The sequence below is a fragment of the Ambystoma mexicanum genome, chromosome 9 (genome assembly GCF_040938575.1).
Source record: "Ambystoma mexicanum isolate Mex_15411 chromosome 9, UKY_AmexF1_1, whole genome shotgun sequence".
NCBI lineage: Eukaryota > Metazoa > Chordata > Amphibia > Caudata > Ambystomatidae > Ambystoma > Ambystoma mexicanum.
Window position 1 is genome coordinate 627,520,962 of NC_090931.1, and position 21,674 is coordinate 627,542,635.

Genomic DNA, 21,674 nt, shown 5'->3' on the forward strand with positions numbered 1-21,674 from the left:
GGACTGCTCCTCTGCACAGCTGTCACTTTGTGAAACCCTTTCTACCTCTGATCGAACGAGAAGGCCTGTACTGGTACTTCGACCCCTTGGAATAGTGGGAACAACTATTCTCGGCATCTTCACCATCTCCTGCACGTAAGCCTTCAGAAGTGTCTCTGGGCCATCCAGTGGACTGACCAGCCTACCCAGGAGTCTTGCACTGTAACCGCCGTCAGGTTGTGTTGTATTACGAGTCCTTGTCACTCTCACACGATTCGTATACTTGGCATTCCCAGGTCAGTGTACATTTGGCTGAAATACACACGGCCGCTCCGTTGCCCTGATGTGGTAACAAACTGTGCGGGTTCACTGCGTTTGGGACGTCCTCAACTCAACTTCTGCTGCTGCGGAATCTACACGACGCCGAGACGTCCCCTGCTCGTATCTGAACCAGCCAGCACCGAAACTGACGCGGAGAAGCCTGGGTCTGCCTGCATCGGGGACCGGTGAGTAGCATCGCTAGGAACTGATCGCCCTCCTGCAGTAGCCCATAGCTTTTCCCCACTGTGTCTAACAGCACGCCTTTCTGTACTCGCGCTCTGCTTCTGCCCCCAGTGGAGGCTACACTTGAGCCGCGGAGCTCTGTTCATCTTCATTTGTTCATCGAACTAAAATGCCTGATTCCCTCGAAGAGACTCCCCTTTTGCCCGTTGGCACCAGCGTGTGCAGGTACTTTTGAGCACAAGGCTCCACTCTTCGTAGGGCTTGGACTTCCTTTTAGTTAGGTGCCTCTGAAGGCGGACTGGGTCTAATTATTATTCGCACTGCCTGTTTTCCTCCCCATCTAGGTGGTTTACACATTTCGTGCGTCCAACCGGTTAGACTCATTTGTATTTGTATATATATTTTATTAGATTTGTATGTGTTGGTTTACTTGAGTTTTATTGTGATTTCTCGTTACGGTCAATGTTACAAAGGCCTTGTAATAAATGTGTCTATATTTTTAATATAACACCTGCTTGGAGTAATTTGTAAGTGTCCTTGCTTTGTGTGCTCATTGCGGGCTTTCAGTCACCCTCACCCCTCTTGAGACCTAGTCTTGACTGCCGCAATCGCTACCCTGATTGGTCTGGCTTGTCCAGAGGTTACCCTGTTCCAAGAAACTAGGCTGGCCTTCTGAACCTCTGCCGGACGGAGTTCAGAAATCAGAAATCCATCTTAACAATGCCAGATGGAAAAAAAGAGAATTTCATATACCTGCACTGAACTGAGTATGTGCAATGGGGAGGCACTGACTCCCATGCACATGCTCAGTCAGTGCGAAGTGGTGGGTGACGTGGCCATGAAACAGGGACTAAATGCAGCCTGGACGCGTTTCCCTGCATTTGGATCACGAGACCAGGCTGCGTTGCCGTGTCCTGTGTTGCAGTGTCCTGTGTTGCCATGTCCTGTGCTGCCATGTCCTGTGCTGCTTGCCCGTCTCTGTCAGGTAAGAGCTTACCAGCCCCCCACATTAGGGGTCATGTGGGAGAGGAGGTCAGCGGGGGACCGAAACTGCTTTGTTTGCCGGTGTTGTATTCCTAACGCGGCTCCCCCGCGGCAGATTGCTGGCCTCCAGCAATCTGCCGCGGGGAAGCCGCTTTATGAATACAACACCCGTCCCCCCTGCACCCTTCTCCCTCTGCGCACCCACATTGTGGGGTATGGGGGAGAGGAGGCGACCGGGGGACTGAAACTGCTTTGCCGGTTTCACACCTGAAACCAGACGCTTGAGGAATGCTGTGAAGATGAGTTGTCTCATCATACCCTTCCAAGCACTCTCCTGGGATGCTAGGGCTGGCATGCTAGTCATTTAACTAAGACATGACTTCCTGTCATGAATCATTTATTATATGGTTTTGTTGTGTTTCACTCCTAAATGTTGTTCTCCTTCTTTAAAAAAAAAAGCTCCTGTGACTCACATTGATTGCCTGGCAAGCAGGCACGGAGTTCAGGTAGTTGCAGCTGTGTGGAGGCTTTCAGTTTGAAGTGTCCCATCACGGTTTCAGTTGCCTTCACTATTTATGCATAAGAACAGTGCTGCTGCTAGCAATGAAATGTGTGACCTTTAACAGCGAAGCCCCACACCATTTATCATCGCATTCCAGAACTACTGAGTGGATGTGTGGTTGATCTTCGGATGGCTGCCGTCCTCCAGGGGCTCTTACAAATAAACCAGACGTTGAACCTGGCCTACTTTCCATGACACACATTATTACACCCCCCTGCGCCCTTCTCCCTCTGTGCCCCCCCCCCACCCTCCACATTAGGGCTATTTCTGGACAGCGCTGCTCTGAGTGGTCAGCCAGAGAAGTTATGTTAGGTTGCTGGTCATTTAATTTTATATTTATTGAATCTGTAAGTAAGTCAGTTAAAGGTATTGAATAGTAGTGATTATTCTAACAATATTACTGTGTCAGGATTTAATTGGGTGGGCAGGACCGCAGGGGTTCAGCTACAGAGGGAACGCCTGTGGATGGATATTTATAGCTATCCTCTGAAGTGGCAGGGCACCCCGAGGGTAGACATTTAGGGGAGCAGATTGGGTATATAATGGTGCAATTTCTTTCATGATGCCCCTTTCCAAAAGTGAGGGTATTTCTGCCCTTGTACAAACAAAAAAAGCTATCACCGGTGACCCCAGTGTTTCATTTCCTAATTGCTGTTGGCAAAACAGGAACATTTATATGTTGATTAAGCAGTTTGGCAAGCACATAACATCTTTATAAATATAACCTGTGATAAAACACAAAGGATGGGCACAACAATTACAGGGTATTTGTGTGGTACTCTGACAAAAAAAGATTCACGCTTCAAGGCAAACTAGTGAATGCAAGTTTAAGGCCCACTTTCGAGTTTTGAAATAACCTATTTTCTGTAGTGTGCTCAGCATGTTGAAAGCCTGCTTTTAACAGTGATGCCTCCCCACCTCTGCTCTAACACCTTCCATCTCCCCCCCAGACTCCTCCACCCTGCTGCTGCAGAACATGCACCGGAAGACCTTCGCCTTTCCGTACTTTGACGGCACTTTCCAGCCCTTCATTCGATCTTCGTATTTCCCTGGTAGGTGTCAGTGCCGTTTGAGAGTAGGTAGGACGGGCGTCTTGGGGACAGGGGTGTCGGTGCCATGAGGGGCAGGGGATTTGAATCAGGGATTTCAAACCTACTTCTGGGGCTGTGCCTTTCTCTGATGCCTTTCACCCACGAGGTGGTTTTAGCTCCTGCTCATCTAATCTTAATTTTGAAGTCTCAGGTAGACCCATGTATCCTTGACTAACTGTTCTGTTTTCATTGCAGCAGCATTGCTCCAAGCGTCAGTCTATCAAACTAACCACCTGTGTCCCAGCAAGAAAAATCCAGTGAAGCACTTGCCCCAGTTACGCAGGTAAGGATTTATTTTCCCTGTGTGCCATTGGATGAGTACATATGCTGAAGGTTTATATCAACCCTGTGCAAGGTTGCACATGCAGCCTATTCCGGGACCACACTTGATATGATATATGATATGATATGGCATTTGTAACGCGCCTATACACAAGTGTTTCAAGGCGCGACGAGGCAGGGAGGGGGGAACAAGGGGAAGACAGACAACGATCCTACTAGGCCAGGTGTCATTTAGACCGCGCAAGTGCAGGGGTAGGGGGAAGGGAAAAAGTGCAAGGGGAAGGGGGGAGTGCAGTACAAATAAGTAGAATAGAAATAAAATAATAAATAGAGAGGGCCAGCTGGTGGCAAGTGCAAGGTAAGTGCAGACAAGTGCTGGGGGGGGGCTGTAGTGATACAGAGACAGTCCCGCAGTGCAGGGGTTGCCAGGGAGGCAGTGCAAGTGAAGAGTGACTGGGCCCAGGAGCGAGGTCGGTGAGAGTGGCCCAGTTGCAGAATCAATGCAGTTTTGGTCAAGAATTTAGCAGGGGAGAGGGAGAGAGAAAGCAGAAGTGAAGAGGAAGGTTTTGAGGTGCTTCCGGAACCGGAGATGGTTCTCCTCAAGTTTCAGGGAGGCAGGAAGGCTGTTCCAGAGGGAGGCCCCTGCCGCGGAGAGAGATCTACCCCCAGCTCGTCGCTTCGAGAAGCGGCTGACCCTGAGGGAGTTGGAGACGGATGAGCGTAGGGCTCGGGAAGGAAGATATTTAGGAAGAGAGAGTTGAAGGTATTTAGGCCCCAGAAGGCCTTGTGGACGATGCAGAGGGTTTTGAACTTAATCCTCGCAGCCACTGGGAGCCAGTGTAGAGATTTCAGTCCTGGAGAGATACGGTCCCTGGGCTTGAGGCCAAGGACAAGTCTCACAGTTCTGTTTGAGCTAGGCCTGCATGATCTGAATAGGAAGTCTTATGAGTCTTGTACCAATGTATTTTAATCCAAGAGCTGTGTTTCTGACCCATTTTTGTGTGGGGTGTTTCCCACCAACCCCAACCTTTTCACATGGTTCATTTTAACTCTTTGCTTTGTTTGACATTTTTATGCTTTCTTTGGGATGCATTTTAAATTTTTGAAAACCGTTTGCAATGTTTCGACAGATTCAGGCTTCTTTCCTAGATGGATTGTTTCCTAGTGCCCAAAGATGGTAGGGATCGCAAACGTAAAGCAGAAGCAGAGGTGGGAACAGACAAATGAAATGCTAAAACATTCACACAGAGGTCAGGTGGCTATCCAGGGGAAAGGTTTTAAATCACATTTATGAACTCAGAAACGAAGTGAGACACTTTCTCCTGGATTTAGACCAGACGACAGCAGAGTCTCTGTGTGATTCACGCTGGCTTGTACTGTTGGCTTACCTTAGCGACATCTTCGAAAAGCTACATCTTCTAAACCTCTCCCTGCAAGGCACAGAAACCACATCATTTGCCATGAATGCAAAAATATCAGCATTCAAGAAGAAGCTGGAGCTTTGGAGGAGGAGTGTTGATATTGGCATTACCGATGCATTTCCATTATAAGAAGATGCTCTTGAGGAGACCGAGTATGATCATTCATGTGTTTCTGAGCTAATAGGAAACCATTTAAATGCTCTCAGAACCAGTCTCGAAAAATACTTTCCCGAGGACAATTGCAACCTGAATGAATGGGTGGTTCAGCCTTTCCGGGCTGGCTGGTGGAAAGCAGGCCCACCCTTCACACTAGTTCTCCAGTATGCCACTGTCCAACTTGCAAGTGACCGCATTGATAGTAAGTTGTTGTACTTGAAAAACAAATTGTTACAGCACTTGCATGGAAAATGTTACTGCAGGACAGCAATATTGGCTGTTTTCTTTTGTGTGAAATAAATATCCAACACTATTTTTAGTCAAGTCCTCTGTATTATAGCAAAATAATCTGAATGCTTTGTTCACAAATATTTGTCCTCTAATCTGATTTGAATCATTGCAAGCAATGATTTTGAAACAATTTAGTGTTTGGCACCCACTCCTGCATTAGGGGCACCATTCTACTCCAGCGCGCGATAATCATTCGCAACCAAGTACAATTTTGGAGTCCATGTGTATAGGGGGGCCTGGGCCAGAGAAATATTTCTTAGGGGGGTCTCGGGGTCAAAAAATTCGAAGACCACTGTTATAGAGTCTCTAAAGTACACCAAAAAGAGAAACAGATTTCACAGAGGATTTGGAAGCATCGCCAGCCACCAGATGTATACTGTGGCAGCCACACGGGATAAAAAATTAACAGGGGTATTGCTCGAGAACTCGCGCTTGGACTCCTTTGTTTACCCCAATCATGTTTGCACCATTATCATACCCCTAACCACAGCAGTTGTCCATCTCTAGACCACATTCTGACATTTCAGAATACGGAAGGTTTTTTTTTCTTATTTTTTTATTGTTGTATTTACAGTTTACAAAAAACCTTACACAACATAAGTTCATTAAAAAAGAGACGAAGAGATAAAAGAAATAAAATTATAAATTACAGAAATTGCATCTTATATAACAATATTTAAAATACAGACCATTCAATACATTGAGCCTCATGCCGAGGTTGGAGGTAGTCATGGCGCTATTAGTGCCATGACTACCTCCAATACCGGTACCAAGTCCGCCCTCGTTCAATGGGGACTTACTGGTCTATTCCGACCTTTGCGGGACCGGTAAGTCCCCATTGAAAAAGCCATTGCCCATTCCCATTTCAGCCCCCATAGGGCTCAATAGGAAGGAGGAAGGCGCTAATAACGGTACCGCAAATTGCGGTACCGTTATTAACTCTGAAGTCCCTTAACGGGCCCCGTCCATAACGCCTGGTTAAACCAGGCATTAAGGAAGGGACCCGCTAAGGGACCTCGGAATAGTGCACAAAGGGATTACTGGCACCGATGTCCTTAATGGTGCCCAGTATCCCTTTGCGCCCACCTCGTAATGAGGCACATTATTTGTAAAATAGAATCAATTTAAAGTTTCCAATTCTAGATTTTTCTTATCCAATTCAGAGCTGAGGAATGTAAGGAAAAAGATTTGGTGCTAGAACCAAAGAAATAGCAGTACCACACATGCAACGACACCAAAACAGATTCCTGGACACCTCTGAACTACCAATGAATTTATCCTTGAATAACTTGGTTTGTTCCCTATCAAAAAACCTACATACAACAACCAAATGTTTCAAGGTTTCACTAGAGTTGCTTACGCCACAGAACCTGCATTGCCTCACAGGTGCAAGCAAATCAGCCGAGGTACTCGAGCTGCTCCAATGCCTAATTTTCTCATAAACAGGCAATTGATTGAGCCTGAAACGCATATAATTTGTACGTATTAATGGGCAGGGGAATTTCTGAAGGTACAGCGGTAGACATTCCCTTGCATGTACATACTGTGGGTATTCCTCAAAGCTGGCATAAGAGTAGATACAGTCCACTGTCTCAGCCCGGTCAGACCTAAAGACATTATTTTTAACATGACCAGGTCTTAAAACCAGATCTTCTTTGGAGGCACTAATGCACACCAGCACAGAACACATCTGATCATTAAACCCTCTTAAGGACGGAACAGAGCCAGCAAGCATAGCTGCCTTTATATTCTCATAAAGGGAATTCTTGGGTGGAACAATCAGCCTTCTATAGAAGGAAAGCTGTCTCCAGACGTACTTGGCCTTAAGCGACACAAGACACAGCTCGTGTCTGATAATCGCGTTTGGAATAGCCATAGAAAAGGCCAAGAACATCCTTCCAGAGCCTTCGATGAATAGTATTCAGAATATCACCCATGTTGTGGGGGCATAGGTCATAACCAAACAGGATAATAGCTTCAAATTTGGCCAGATAATAGCGCCTCAAGGGCAACATAAATAATTTACACACTTTCTGCTTTGAAAACTTCATTTGGCAGTAAGTTTCTTCACTTTATCATACAGGATGGTTTTCCAGTATTCAATACTGACCCTGTTAGCCAAATGATATCCCACATAGATGAGTGTCTTGACCTGCTCCACACTATCAGGTCCCATGGTCCAAGCATATTGCATATCCTTGGTTTTACGAGAAAGAACCAATACCTTAGACTTGGATGCATTGGGCAACAGATTATTTTCCTGGGCATATCTAAAGAAAAGCTGCATTTTAGCTCTAAGACCTCGCAGGGTTCTATCGAACAGTGTGAAGTCATCCGCGCAAGCCACCCACTCCAGCCTAAAACTCCCCAACCTTGCTGTTGCGATGGAGGGACACTGCCACAGTCCCTCAACATCGCACGTGTAAAGGTTGACGAGTGTAGGTGCCAGGGTACACCCCTGTTTCACACCTGTAAAGGTGAGTATCTCTGAAGAGGGGACATCATCCTCAGACAAGCGAACACAGATAGAAGTGTTAGAGTGCAGTAGAGCAATCAACTGCACCAACTTACAAGGAATATTCAGAGAGAGCATTTTATGCCAGAGCCTGGATCTTATCACAGCATCGAAAGCACTAGTCATATATAACGAAGCTAGGTAGACTTCACCAACCTGAGAATAATGGACATAATGTCTCAGATGGGACAAAATGGATGCATTAAGTGAAGTACCTAACTCTGCACAAAACCCCACCTGAAACTGACTCAAAAGGTTAAGTTCCTTAATAGCACTGTTGAGGCCCCTTAAAAGGAGAATAGAAAAGTCCTTACTGGTCCCATCAGTCAGTGCTATGGGTCGATAATTAGACAAGTCAAGTTTGTCCCCCTTTTTATAAATAGGTACGATGATGGACTTGACCCAGGAAGCAGGCACAGTATGAGACAGAAAAATATGGTCGAACATGGGTTTTTAAAGCTCGGCCCATGGGCCAGGGTCCTCTTTAAGAATGAAAGGAGGTATACCGCCCGTCCCTGGTGCCCTAGATGGCTTGAGTCAACCAATAGCCCATACTATATCTTCCTTATTTCAATTACATAATCCCTTAGCAGAACCATCAGAAGCCCTAAAGTCCCAAGGCAGAGCATATTTACTGGTGTAGAAGGAAACCCAAGTAGCTGAGTCTATAGGGCAATCCATACCCCCTTTAGTGTTCCCCAATAACCTGTTTACAGAGCACCAAAATGTGCCATCTTTACCCCTACACAAACACTCCAACATATGTTGATGGCACAAAGTGTAAGCATCCATCCTGAGAGATTTGACAAGATTCTTATGTCTCAGGACTAATGTACGCTTACGCATTGCATATTCAGGAGCCCGCAGTCCTAATCTCCTCAGCACGGCAAGTTCCTTGCTTTTGCGAGACTTGGATAATAAAATTCTGTCATCCCTCACAAAACCACTCTTACTAAGACTCGCCGAGCTGTGTAGATCTCTAATTTGTTGGGTGCAAGCCAGAATAATGTTATATGTAGAGGCTCTACAACCTACCCGAAGCTCACAAACGGGGAATACAGTAACAGGCTCTTGCAGAGACACGAATAGGAGCTGGTTACATTTATACACAGTTTTTCTGTTCCACAATACTTTAGTTCCCTTATTGTTGGACTCCAAACCCGCCAAATCAGGTCTAATACAAGGGATAGGCATAACGATGGTCAGAAAGAAGGATAGGGGCAAGTGATCCCCTAAGTCAGACTGAAGGTGGCTCAGATGGCTGCAATGTTTCCTAATACTATTAGAGACGTAGAAAAAAACAATTTGGGAGGTAAACTCCCCTCTTTGCCAAGTGCGGTTAGAGGCAAGTGAGGAGGTCAGATGGTCCAACAATGACATGTCCCATTCCCTGAGAAAATAATCTCACCTAATACCTTGTCTAGTATTAGCGTGCTGCAGGGAGGGTAGAGCCCCTTTAGAGTTCGACTGTGCGCCATCTGCACAAAAGGAGTTATAATCCCCTCCCAGAATCAATTAATAACCACATCCCCTCTGAATCCACTCATACAAAATTTCTCCCAACTCCTACTCAATCGTTTCAAAAATAACTCTAATGAGATTCCAATAGAGATTGAGTATCAGTATCGTTGTGAAACCAGGCTCCCCTTTAACTCAATAGCCAAAAGCCATTCAGTGTGACATATGACTTCCCATGAAAGACCCAAATTACAGTCTATGGCGATAGTAAGGCCTCCTCTCGGGTACCCCTCCTCACCCCTAACTGCAGGACAAGAAATAGTGTGATAGCCATCTAGCAAAGGGTTGGCCATGAGCATGGACTCCTGAAACAGATACATTCTTGGAAAGCTGATACATGCAGAGTTAAGAAATAATTTATACAGATTAGAACTACCGCAGGTATTCCAAGATATAACTTTAATAACAATTCTGTCATGCATGACCCGGACTTTGCCTCAAACTCTCTAAAAACTTAAGAGCAGAAGGTTTCCAAGTCCTTCACCAGATATGGCGTCTGTGGGGCGATACCCTATAAAATATTCTTTCACAGAAATGTCTTTGCCTGTAATATCACAATTCTTACAGTGTAAGACAGTTGCCCGGTGTGCCTGATATCTGGAGTACAATCCAAAATAACAGAGAAATATTGTGCAGCCTTCACCCTTTGTAAAATTGCATTCTTTACTTGAGACCACATTAAACAAATTAGTTCATTCTGAATGACATTTCCGCAATAGTGATTGTGGTTCTCTTGTGAGGTCACTTGTTGCAAATGATCCATCATGATCGGATCAAATTTCCTGAGTAGTTCAACAAGGCATAATACATTTCCATTGTTTGGAGTAAGTAACTTCTTTGAAGAGCCACGAAATGCCAATTTATTGTTGGACAGAAAGACAACAACTGACATAATTCTTTCAAGCACAGCCCGCCAACGTTTGGTCTCTGCCTGTATATGATCTTGCATGCGAGCATCAATACCAACATGTCCGGTGAGGCACCTTTCAGCATCCACCCACTTGCCACTGGATTTGGCATGTTCAGGAGACCCATCATGCATTTTCAAATAGTTATTAATGCCATCACTACCAAGTTTTGATTTTGGCATAGGGTCAAAAAGCCTACAGCAAAAACAGTAGACTATGAGTAAAAAGAGAATATTGCAGCCATGGCCTGGTGACTGTTCCTTTGTTAGGTAATACCCTGAGCACATATGAAGAAGAAAAGTGCCTATTTTTGCCATCCTTTGGGTATGAATAACTAGACGGTGGCATAGTCTGTGGCCCTCCCATTACAATTTGATCACACACATCTCCAGGCATTGATTTAAGCCATAAAGAAATGTCTTCAATCCAACACGTTTTAGTGCCTTGTTCCTGTTGATCATCATTGCCCTCTGGTGCTTGGGTTCTTGTGGCCTCATCTCTTGAAACTTGTGGCATGACCACAACAGTAGCGTTTCCTCAGGAAGGACTGTTGCCTGGCCTTGGGGGTGGCGCTTATCTATTTCTTTTGAAGTCTTCTCTTCCCTCCTGAAAAATGAAGACAGTACTTCAGCACTTTTGATACCTTGCGCTACTTGTTTTTTCTTTCTGTGCTCCCGAAGGTCTTATTGGTTTCGACATTGCCAGTACGTTCAAATGCCTGAAGTAAAAGAAATAGCCATAAAGTATGGCCCAATTATAACATGTTGCAATATTATTGCTAGCAATAACCCAAACTCCGCAAAAACGTTTTTTTAAAAGTCTTTTCAGTTTAAATGATGCATTGATTGCAAAGCAAAGTAGCGGCAAGGAGGCTCCATTCAAAAGGTGCTGAGTTGAACGTAGGCCAAATTTGGAAAGGCTACATCATGGCCATACCTATTTGAACAAAACTTTTCTAGCATTTGGACAAATACGATGTATGACAATTCCTACCACTGGCTGACAGGTTCCAGTTCAGCATCTCTCATTGCAAGTGTCAATCCCTCTCTCAACCTCGCTGTAACCCAAATACAACAAAACAAGGCTCTGAATTGGCAGATGGGGTAAAAGGGTGGACTGGAAACTCCACTCATTCCCATGAACTGCACTTTAAGGTTTGTGAGAGGGAATAACCTTTGGTTCAGAGAAAGGGCTGCTTGATTATAACCATATGGCACATAGTTTACAGGGCTTCCTTCTCACCAATGACCTCCAACAGTTCAAATCGGGTCAGATTGTTGAGCAGTTTTTGGAGTGCCGTTTGTCATTTGAAAGTCACTTTTAAAGTGATGGTGATTTCAGATAGTTCTATTTGTGCGGAAGGAAAGGGCAGAAGGTCTCGATCACAGCCTCTGACTCATTTCACATAGCCATACAGTGGAAACATTCTACTTATCTACAGTACAGATGCCAGCCTCCAGATCAAATGGCAAAACTCAACCCGATTAGATGTGTAATGTGTGCAACATTGTACGACTTGTTTGGGTTCATATTTTTCTCAGTTATTCCTGGCTTATAATCTTCACTGTTTCTACGCATATACAGTCTTTCCTGAAACACGCTTGCAATATAAGAATTCCAGATGTGTGCATTGTTTATTCCACATGTGCGTGGCTGTTATGCAGTTACCTTCCATTATTGGGGGTTTCGGATGAGACTGTCGGCAGTCCTATTCCAAGACGGTTTATTGGTAGACTTGCTTTACCTGATTTGCAAGAGTAACCAGGCGTTATGCTGGGTGCCTATGTAATATCTTTATGAAGTTGACAGCTAACCAGAGGTTTGGTCTCAAATGTTCCTTCCCATTGAAAAGCATAACAAATGTGCAAAGACAACGCCAGTTCAAACGTGGCACTTAGAAAATTGCTAGTTAAGAATGAAAATATTCGCTGTGTCCATGCTCAATGTTAAGGAGGCAGCCCAAAAAAGGCTTGCTTTCCAGGATCATAACCATCCTGCTTTATAGTTTAAACTCCAAAGTTCCTGAGGAGAGGCTGTAAGGAAAAAAAAAAACCTAAATCATCCGGGCTTTAGATTCCATGCAGCAGTCACTGATTGGCTTCAAGTGGCCCGTCTTGGGAAGATACTTGCTCTGACCAATCGCTGGAAAGTTATGGGACCCGCCCTTGTGTCCAGAGGTTAAAAATTAATTATTAGCCAACAGCTACATAATTCACCAGCAACTACAAAGGAACAGCATTTCAAGAAAGGCAACATTTCACACAAGTAGGCACTATAGATTTGAAGACTACACAATCAGTTACATTTTCCCAACTGGCTTTGAGTTATTTATGCAGTCATGGGATGAAAATACTTCCTGTCCTGAGGATTTGTAACGCAACCAAAAATGCAGGTCATATGCTATCTAACATATAGGAAAATCACCCCTTCTCAATGGCAACAGCATTTTAAAAAAATGTAAGAAGATCTGTAGAGGCTAGCACCGGGCTGTACCTACCTTCTTTCTGAGAAGTTCTGCACCCAAGCGAGTTTGGGAGGCAATGCAGTCTTCTTTCTTTGCGCACTGGTCCGGGAAGCCGGGAAGGCTCAAAAGCTGCCATCTTTATTCCACCGTGGTGTTTTGTTCCTGCATGATTGCATAGGCGGGCAGTCACCAGGAAAGGCACCCTTTTATGCCCTCATCCCACTCCAAGCGGCGCAAAAGTCCTGAGAACCTCTGACTTCCGTAACGTCACGTAGTACTTGCGTCGCAAGTACTACGTAACTGCCAGTCAGAAGAGGCAGCAGCAGCACATGCTGCCGCCACTGTGCTGCGGCTACTCTTCCCTTGGCAATTGCACCCCACACCCAGGGAAATTTCACCCTCCAGTGACTGGGGCAATCTCACCCAAGGGGCAATTGCGCACCGGGCAGCTGCCCGATTCGCCCAGGTCAAGAAACGGCCCCATCCTGGTAACGTCAACTGTAGTTTTGCAGTCATTGTTATCTCCCACACGATTTCCGTGTCTTCGGAAGCACAATGTCGCATTTGCCAAACATCCATTGTTTACTCTCTGCACCTCTTGCACATAATCTGACCTCAGTAGATGAACTGCACAGGACATCAGTCCTCTTTTCCATCCCTTCTTGGGCTTCACTCGTCCATAGACCAAGACTTGAGTTTGTTCCCAACATCCAGGCGATCTAGCTATTTCTGTTACATCAGGGCAATCCATTCTCTTCATGTCTTCAATGACTACCTCTTCTTGTCCTGCTGCAGGATACACAAGCATCTTGCTCTCCCATCCATGTCTCCTTTCCATCTGTGTAGTCTTTATATAAACATCCTGGAATGGAAACGACCATTTCGATCTCCATCGTAAAGTGGCACAACTTCCCTGAAATTGTCCTCTTGTCATACGTGCTGCAAGAAGAATGAGGCACCTCGCATCGTGTTCTGGGACTTCTCTGGAGATGAAAGTTTGCACTGTATTCATGGCATAGGGAATCAGAGCGCAGACGTAGCAACTCCCCTTCGATGTTTTTCCCCTACTTCCCTCACGTGCTGGTGCCACATGTTATTACCCAAGTGAGCTGCATTATCTAGATAGGTATTTATCCCCTCATTATCTTCCTCTGCATCTCTCCTGTGTCTTTTAGCAGGCTTGTACCATTCATGAAGTATATCAAAGGAAGTTCCCATAGTAGGAAGAACCATAGGGACCTCTACCTCAATCGAAGTATTAACATGATAGAGACTATGGGCCTCATTACGACCCAGGCGGTAAGTTACCGCCTGGGCCGTGACTTTACCACCATGGCGTAAACTACGTTTACGCCATGGTGGTTGGCGGACTTACCGCCCCATTCCGACCTTGGCGGGGCGGTAAGTCCCCAATCCCCATTTACCCTTCCACATTCCCATTTTTGCCCCATAGGGTATAATGGGAGTGGGGAAGGCGTTAATTACGCCACCGTAAATTACGGTGGCGTAATTAACTCCATGGTCCCTTAGCGCCATGGATTTTAACACCTGCTAAAAGCAGGTGTTAAAAGCGCCATGGCGCTAAGGGACCTCGTACTCAGGCGGTAAGGGTCGGCGCTGTTAACGCTGCCGTTAACCCCTTACCGCCTGGGTCGTAATGAGGCCCTATGTAAAATAACAGAAAGAAAAAGAGAGTAATCGTACAAGCATATATTATGCACAAAAACATAGGCATCCATTTCTCACGCCATCCTGGTATTTGTTGCACTAGTTCATTCTCTGGAACCATGCCAGCTTCTACATTTCTCATCTTTAATACAATCATCAAATTTCTTTATACTTGCAATTGTAAAAATTGCTCAATTATTGCGAAGAGAAGCCTTCTTATCATTGGGCCATTTTTAGGATCCTGTAAAAAAGTGTGCATATCAACGTCCCTTCTGACAAGAGCAGCATATGCTTGAAGTATAAACACAAAGACAGCAAGCACAAGCCAATGAACATCACTGTAGGTAAGTACCACATGTTTAACTGCTTAGAACAGGTATTCACCTTGAAATTAATGTGGATACTGATCTCGTTTCCAATTTCTGATCAAGAACTGACTTTTAGGGATTACACTGACATTTCAATGTGCATTTCTAAAGTTCATTTTCGGCCTACTGAAATTTGCTGCAAGTCTTTTTCCTCACTACAAAAATATTTATAAGGAATGTCCTTTTGAATTTCAGTTCAATACAAATCTGTGTTATTAGCTGGTTGCTTCATCGTCCTTCTTCTTCGTCATCGATCGAGTTTGCACACGCTGAAATTCTTCTTCTTGTCTTGCTTCTGGATCGGCAATGGTGGGAGGGCGGTCCTTACCTTTATAGGCTTTTACATCCCCTAAGTGAAGTCAACTCATCTGCCTTGGACCTTTACAGCTGAAGGGGTTATATTCTCAACGTAAAAGGGACCAATGAATCATGGCTCATGCCACTTTTCTAGTAACGGTTTTAATGAGAACTAGGTTTCCAACATATAACCTAGGTGCTGATAGTAGTTGACTTGGGTTGGTTGTTGAATGGTCTTCATCTGTGTTCCAAGACCAACACCCCTTTGTGCTTGACTTGATCTGAAATGAGAGAAATGCTGGAGGTCATACATGTCAAATAAGCATCCATCTCATCCCCGAAGGATTTAGCAACACAATGGGCATCTCTTTTCCTTCTAGATGGAGGAGTGAGGGTCATTCTCATATGCCACCCTGTCACTAGTTCATGAGGGGTGAGGTGATGGTCTGATCCAGGCTGATTCCGAAGATCAAATAAAGCTAGATTAGGCAATATAGGCATCCCTTCTTCAAAGTCAATTTAATTTTGGCAGTCCTTTCTTTAAGGAGGCCGTTGAGTCTCTTACATAGCCCGTTTGTGCTTTATATTCCATAGAAGGCCTATTTGTTCAAATAGTTCATTAACAAAATGTGGCCCATTGTCGGATCTCAGCACTTCACACACACCCCATCTCCGGAAAACTTTGCACACTAAAATCTTCACTGCGCAAGTGGCATCAGGGTGCGTGCACGGACCTGCCTTGATCCACCTAGAGAAGGGACACATCACCACTAATAGATACCTATATCCATTACATACTTGTAGCATATCGACATAGTCGATATGTAACGATGGAATGGACCATTCAGTCGAGGTGATACCCCTATAATTGTTCTCAGTGTATGGCCAGCAGTAAACTTTTGACACACGATGCTGTTTATCATAAATAGTGCAACGTGTTCCAACAAATTCAGAATCAACCAGTCTTTCCGCGATTGTAGCAGCAAGACTCTTCCTTGGTACATGTGCAGGGTAATGCAGCTGTTCAAGCGAGACATTTGAAAATGCTACTGCCATCACCGGCTTTCCAGTGCTGTCTTGTCGCCATAATGCTTCTGTGGGGGATAAAGAACATCCCCTTCCTTTCCACAATTCCTGCTCTTTCTGTGGTGCACTCCCTTGAATCTCCATTAATTGGGTTATCGACAATTTGTTAAACCCTTCTTGCATTAACATGGTTTTAACTACTTTTTCTTTAATACTCTCAGTATCAAAACTCGGAATGTCTGGGGAATATGCAACCCTTTTCGCTTCTTCATCTGCAGCTTAGTTCCTGCAAGAGATAAAATCTGTTTGCTTAGTATGCGCTGCGCATTTAACAACTGCTATGGCCACTGGGAGTTGTAGTGTCTTAATAAGCCTGTCCAATAAGGATGCATGCTGCGCTGTAGTGCCATAGGTAGCCCCTTCTTTTCCAACATGCTAATCCTGCATGTATGGTTGACGTCACGTAGGCAGAGTCACTGTACACTGTCACTTTCTGCCCTTCGTGTTTCTCAAGCGTGACAATAAGCGCTACTAATTCTGCTGCTTGCGCTAAAAAGTGAGACAGTTGCCTTGCACTTGCTACAACTTCAAATTCTCCATTTAATCTGTGCCTCACTACCATGGCACCTGAATGCCTTTCCCCACTAGTCTGATACATTTTCGAAGAACCATCAATAAAGAGAATTTCCCCTCCCGCCAAAACGTTCTCCTATATCATCATAAAATCCAACATAATAAGCACAGTCATGCACATGATCCCCTTCTTCTAATGGCTCAGCTATAAACATGGCAGGAATTACTATTTTACATTTTACAATCTTAATCGTTGGATTAGAAATCATTACCTCATAATCTGAAGCTCTTTGGGATGTCAATGTGCCTTTGGGTTTCTCTAAAATGGCAAATAAAGCATGCTCGACAAAGAGGGTCATGGAGCATCCCATAACAATACTTGTAGACTTCTCAATCACGCACGTGGAAGCAGCCAAAGATTGTTTGCAAGGAAAGTGTCCTCTCATAACCGGATCTAAAATCCCACTGTAATACGCTAAAGGCTTTTACCTCAAAGTAGTTCTCTTCGTAAGCACTGCTGTCATGACTGCCCCATTTGTGTGTGAAAACACATACAATTCCTAAGCATATTTGGGAATTCCCAAAACAGGGGCTGTACAAATTGCTTTTTTTAGCTCCTCAAGCCCTTCCTACATTTCTTCAGTCCATTCTATTTTTACTTTATCCATTTGTGCTTACTTTAAAGCTTTCAAAGGGATTCCTGTGTATGTACTGTAATCAAATACCCAGGCTCTAACATAATTGCATAACACCAAAAACTGTTACATCTGTTTCACTGTATTTGCCTTTGAGGTTTTCATAATCGTCTCAGCTCTTTCAGGTGTCACCTTCTTTCCTTCATGTGAAGCTGCCCTATGTATAATGTGCAAAAAAAAGAAGGGTGAGGCGTGCACTCCCGGTCCTGGTCAATTAAACCTGTTGCAAAAATTAAATAAATAGCTGGGTCAAATCCCAAAATGGACAAGTATTCACAGGGTTAGATCCCTTCTGCTGCAAAATAGGTACTCAGTGTTCACAGGGTTAGATCCCATCAGCTTGAGTTCTCTGGTCTGTAGTTGTTCTCCTCCAAGCGCTTTCTTATCTCAAATAATCATCAGGGAGGCTGTGTTTTCTATCACAGGTGTAACTAATTAGACTCTAAGGATTGTGGTAGCTGTAGTGAAAAGTTTTTTTCTGTTCAGGTGACCAGCAACCGACACCCCTCCAACAGCACAAGTACTTCCCAAATTTGGGGGAGGGGAGAGAACCATCCAAAGTGGGGCACAGTCACCCCGTGGCGCTGCCTCTGGAGCTCGGGACTCCAATAGCATTATGTGCAAAAATAAAGAAGGGTGAGGCGCGCACTCCCGGTCCTGGTCAATTAAACCTGTTGCAAAAATTAAATTAATAGCCGGGTCACCCTTCTTTATTTTTGCCCTATGTATAACACCTGTTCTTGGCAGTATTGTAACTTCTCCTTGTCTACCTTATATCCCTTGTCTGCTAGAATAGTCATCAACTGAATAGAATCTTGTCTGCATTTATCTTCTGTGGTGCTACACATTAAAATGTAATTGACGTATTGTATCATCGCACTCTTAAGATCAATATTGCCTAAATCCATCTATAGGACTCTGTTAAAGATCGATGGGGACTCACAGTACCCCTGGGGCAGCCTAGTATGTATCAGTTGAGTTTGGCAGAATGTAAAGGAAGTCTTGTGAGTCTTTTTGCAACAGGTTTGAGAAAAATGCATTTTTTAAATCGATCACTGTGAAATATCAAGCTTCCACTGGGATACTGCACAGTATTGTTGTCGGATTAGGAACTAGAGGAAATTCTGCAACTACAATCTGTTTAATCGTTCTCATATCTTGTATGAATCTCCACAAACCTCTTTTAGATTTTTTGATCGGATGCACTGCGGTATTACACAATGATTCCGATGGCACCAAAATCCCTTGTTTCATCAATGCTGAAATAGTCTGAAATATACCTTCATCAGCCTCTCGAGACATGGGTACTGTTTTGCTCGAGGTAAAATCGGTCCTGGCTTCAGCTTTATTTTAACTTCCCCTATTCCCTTCAATAAAACAACGTCATAAGGGCCAGTGGTCCAAAAGACGCTTGGCACCTTCCCCAAGTCTTCCTGAAAACATGCTGGATGCTGCCGCATTATCGCCATTCGCTGTGGGACTTCCCTCTTCTCTATCCTTATCCGGTAGGTGATGCTCACAAAGAACACCACTTCATCATCTGTTTGGTCTTCCCTGATCATGTCGTCATCAGTTATGTCAGTCGATCTGTACCATTCCTCGAGAGCTATTACTGTTCCCCATGGTCTACCCGCATCATCTACTTCTTCGAGCATTGACATTTTCCTTCGTACTATGGCTGCTTCTAATTCTATAGGCATAGTCTGTCCCCCCTCTTCATCCATAGGTATTTGCAGTCTGAACAAAAACTCTCAGGCATCCTCCCAATTTTTCCCACCAAGACAGATAGCCATGTCAGTAGAATGCTCACTCCATATAGAAAAATCTCTGGATCTATTAGAATGGCTCGCAGAGCCACTTGCCCTGTGAACGCCAGTATAAATTTGCTCACGTTTAAATAGTGTATTCCTGGTGTGGAATACACTATTCCTTGATCAGTGAATGAAATATTCATGTTTAGTTTTGTCATCAAATCTCTTCCCAAAATGTTAACCTTTGTCTGTCGTGAATACAATAAAGGAGCAGACATGCCACCCTCTCCTATAGAAACTGGTAATTCATTAGTAAAAGGAACTTGACTCATAGCTCCAGAGAACCGTTGAGCATTTATGGCAATTCCTGACATTGGATATTTTCCTTCTCGTATACACGAACGAGTTGTTCCAGTGTCAAAAAGAAAGGATTTGCCTCCTATCTCCACATCGTCCCTTGGTTCCTCATGGGAGTCTGGTGTCACAGATAGTACTGAACACTTTGAGTCATCCTGTGAGCTGTCCTATTGTGGGTAAAGGTTCATCCCCATCCCTGTGAAAGGATTTCCTCCTACCACAGTGACACCTCCTATTCTGGGTGTCAGCACTTGTCCTGTGTTTCCATAGTGCTGTGTCTGCATGGGGGCTTGTTGTGACTGCCCTTGTGGTGAATTCATTTGCATGCACTCTTGTTGCTGTACCTGCTGTACTTGCAGCGCTTATGTCTGATAAAATGTGTGATCTTGGGCAAACCCTTCTCTAGTTTGTGTACTATATGGTGAAGGATAAGCTGTCACCCCTCTTGAAAATTGGCCAATGTGTACATTCCCTTGGCTTCCACATACACGTGCAATATGCCCTATCATCCCACAAGTCCAGCATACTGGGGGTGCCCATCTGACAAGTCCCCCTTGGTTATCTCCTCCCTGGGTACTCTCATTCTGTGTATTCTGAAACCCACCTTGATTATTTTGGAATCCATCTCTTCTTCCTCTATAGCCTATACCTCTGCCTCATGGCATGAACCCATATCCACCTTGATCATTTGGGTGCTGATTACTCACCTGCAATGTTCCCGGTTCTTCCTGCATTCCCAATCCTTCTCCACTTGTCAAATACTGCCCCTTCTATGGCAAAGGTAGAATTATTTTTCAGAACTAACTTAGCTTACTCGATTTTCCTAGTCTCATCTTTCTTCCGATTTTTCTCTTGTAAAAACTGACAATGGTGTACTATTGTCAACTGTATCTCAGATCAAGGCTTTGCTTCAATCCCCACTTGTTTCTTCCTCTGCCTCTGTACTGGCTCGGCCAACCCCTGGCATAAAATGTGGTAAAATAATGCCACTGCTTTTTCCCACGACTCGTGAGTTTCAAGTTGCCATTTCTCCTGAATATCCTGAATGCAAGCAATAGGGTCTTCATCTTCCTTCATCTTACGTGTCATAATTGCACTCATTCCTGATGTATCGGTGTACTGTACCCTGAGACCCCTCCACACGTCTGCTCTACAATTATTAAACGGCGCTCTGTTATGCGCTGTGTTTTGTGCTGTCACACTTGAATATCCTGCTCTCCTCCATATGTCATCAGTCATTTCCCCAAGAATAGCTGCCAGGAGACCTTTTATGCCCCCTATGGTCAGCGTGTTTCCTCCTGTCATTTTTTCTAATTCATATATCCATTTCCCAGCACCCGAAGCGAAACTTGGGAGCTTACACCTTAAATTATCCTAATTCATCTGCGGCCATGGGATATACTGTGGTCTTTCTCCCTTTTTCCAATAAGGGAAACTGTGTGAACCCCAACGCAGAGTCGGATTCTACTATTAGTATATCCATGGCAGGGACTATCGTCCCTGTCGGTCTCCTTGTTAGCAACAACCTTAACCTGCTCACGTATGGCAGTGATTCTCCCTTCTCACCATACGATCGTCCTCGGGGACGCTCTGAATATTTTATGCGATCTTGTATCCTATCCTCATGTTGTTCCAGATCCGACCATCTTACTTCTTTATCCATTTGCAGACTTCCTTCAGGGGGGCATGCGCTCCCTCCTTCTACTCCAAGACTGGATTCTCTTTCCTCGTCTGACATATCTTGTCCCCAACTAGTGTGACTATTATCTTCCTCACCTTTGTCTAGGTTCAATCTGCTTAAGGACAATGCTCTACGTCTGTGACTGAACAGAATTTCTTCTTCGCTTCATGATTGAAATGCTAGGGATTGATTCCTCTCCCCTCGAATTCCATTCTTGCTACCTTCCTTTAATCCTGATAGACCTTATCGATCTTTTCTCCAATGCTCACTGCATCAAAGCTTTCTTCTACCAATACTACTCTAGATGCCGTTGGCATTGCTTCCTTCATCAGAGGAGTCTCTTCTATTCTTCTGTCCCATCATCTTTCTGGGCTTGGCCCTACTGGTTCCTTATGAATGAGACTGGTATCAAGACCCTGTTGTCTTCTTCTTCATTCTATTTCTTCATCTAGTTCTCTCTGCTTTCTTGCATCCCTTCTAATTCTTTCTACCTTTTGCCTTCGTTCTTCTCTCCTTACTCCTTCTGTTCTTTCCTTTTCTTCCCTTTGTCTCTGTAATCTTTTGTCCATTAGTCTTTATGCAT

The 21,674-nt window shown here is 44.4% G+C and overlaps 1 protein-coding gene across 3 annotated transcripts in view; it reads left to right on the forward strand.

The window, feature by feature from the left end:
- Positions 1-1,334: 1,334 nt before the first annotated feature.
- TLCD1 (TLC domain containing 1) overlaps positions 1,335-21,674 on the forward strand; it is a 147,585-nt gene continuing 127,245 nt past the window's right edge. Inside the window, exons 1-3 of one of the 3 annotated variants that reach the window (XM_069615314.1) lie at positions 1,335-1,468; positions 2,980-3,081; positions 3,316-3,403. In XM_069615314.1, coding sequence (XP_069471415.1) covers positions 1,423-1,468; positions 2,980-3,081; positions 3,316-3,403 — 236 coding nt within the window. In that variant the 5' untranslated portion in view covers positions 1,335-1,422. The remainder of the gene's footprint in view (positions 1,469-2,979; positions 3,082-3,315; positions 3,404-21,674) is intronic. The other 2 variants (XM_069615315.1, XM_069615317.1) reach the window with 2 other exon arrangements.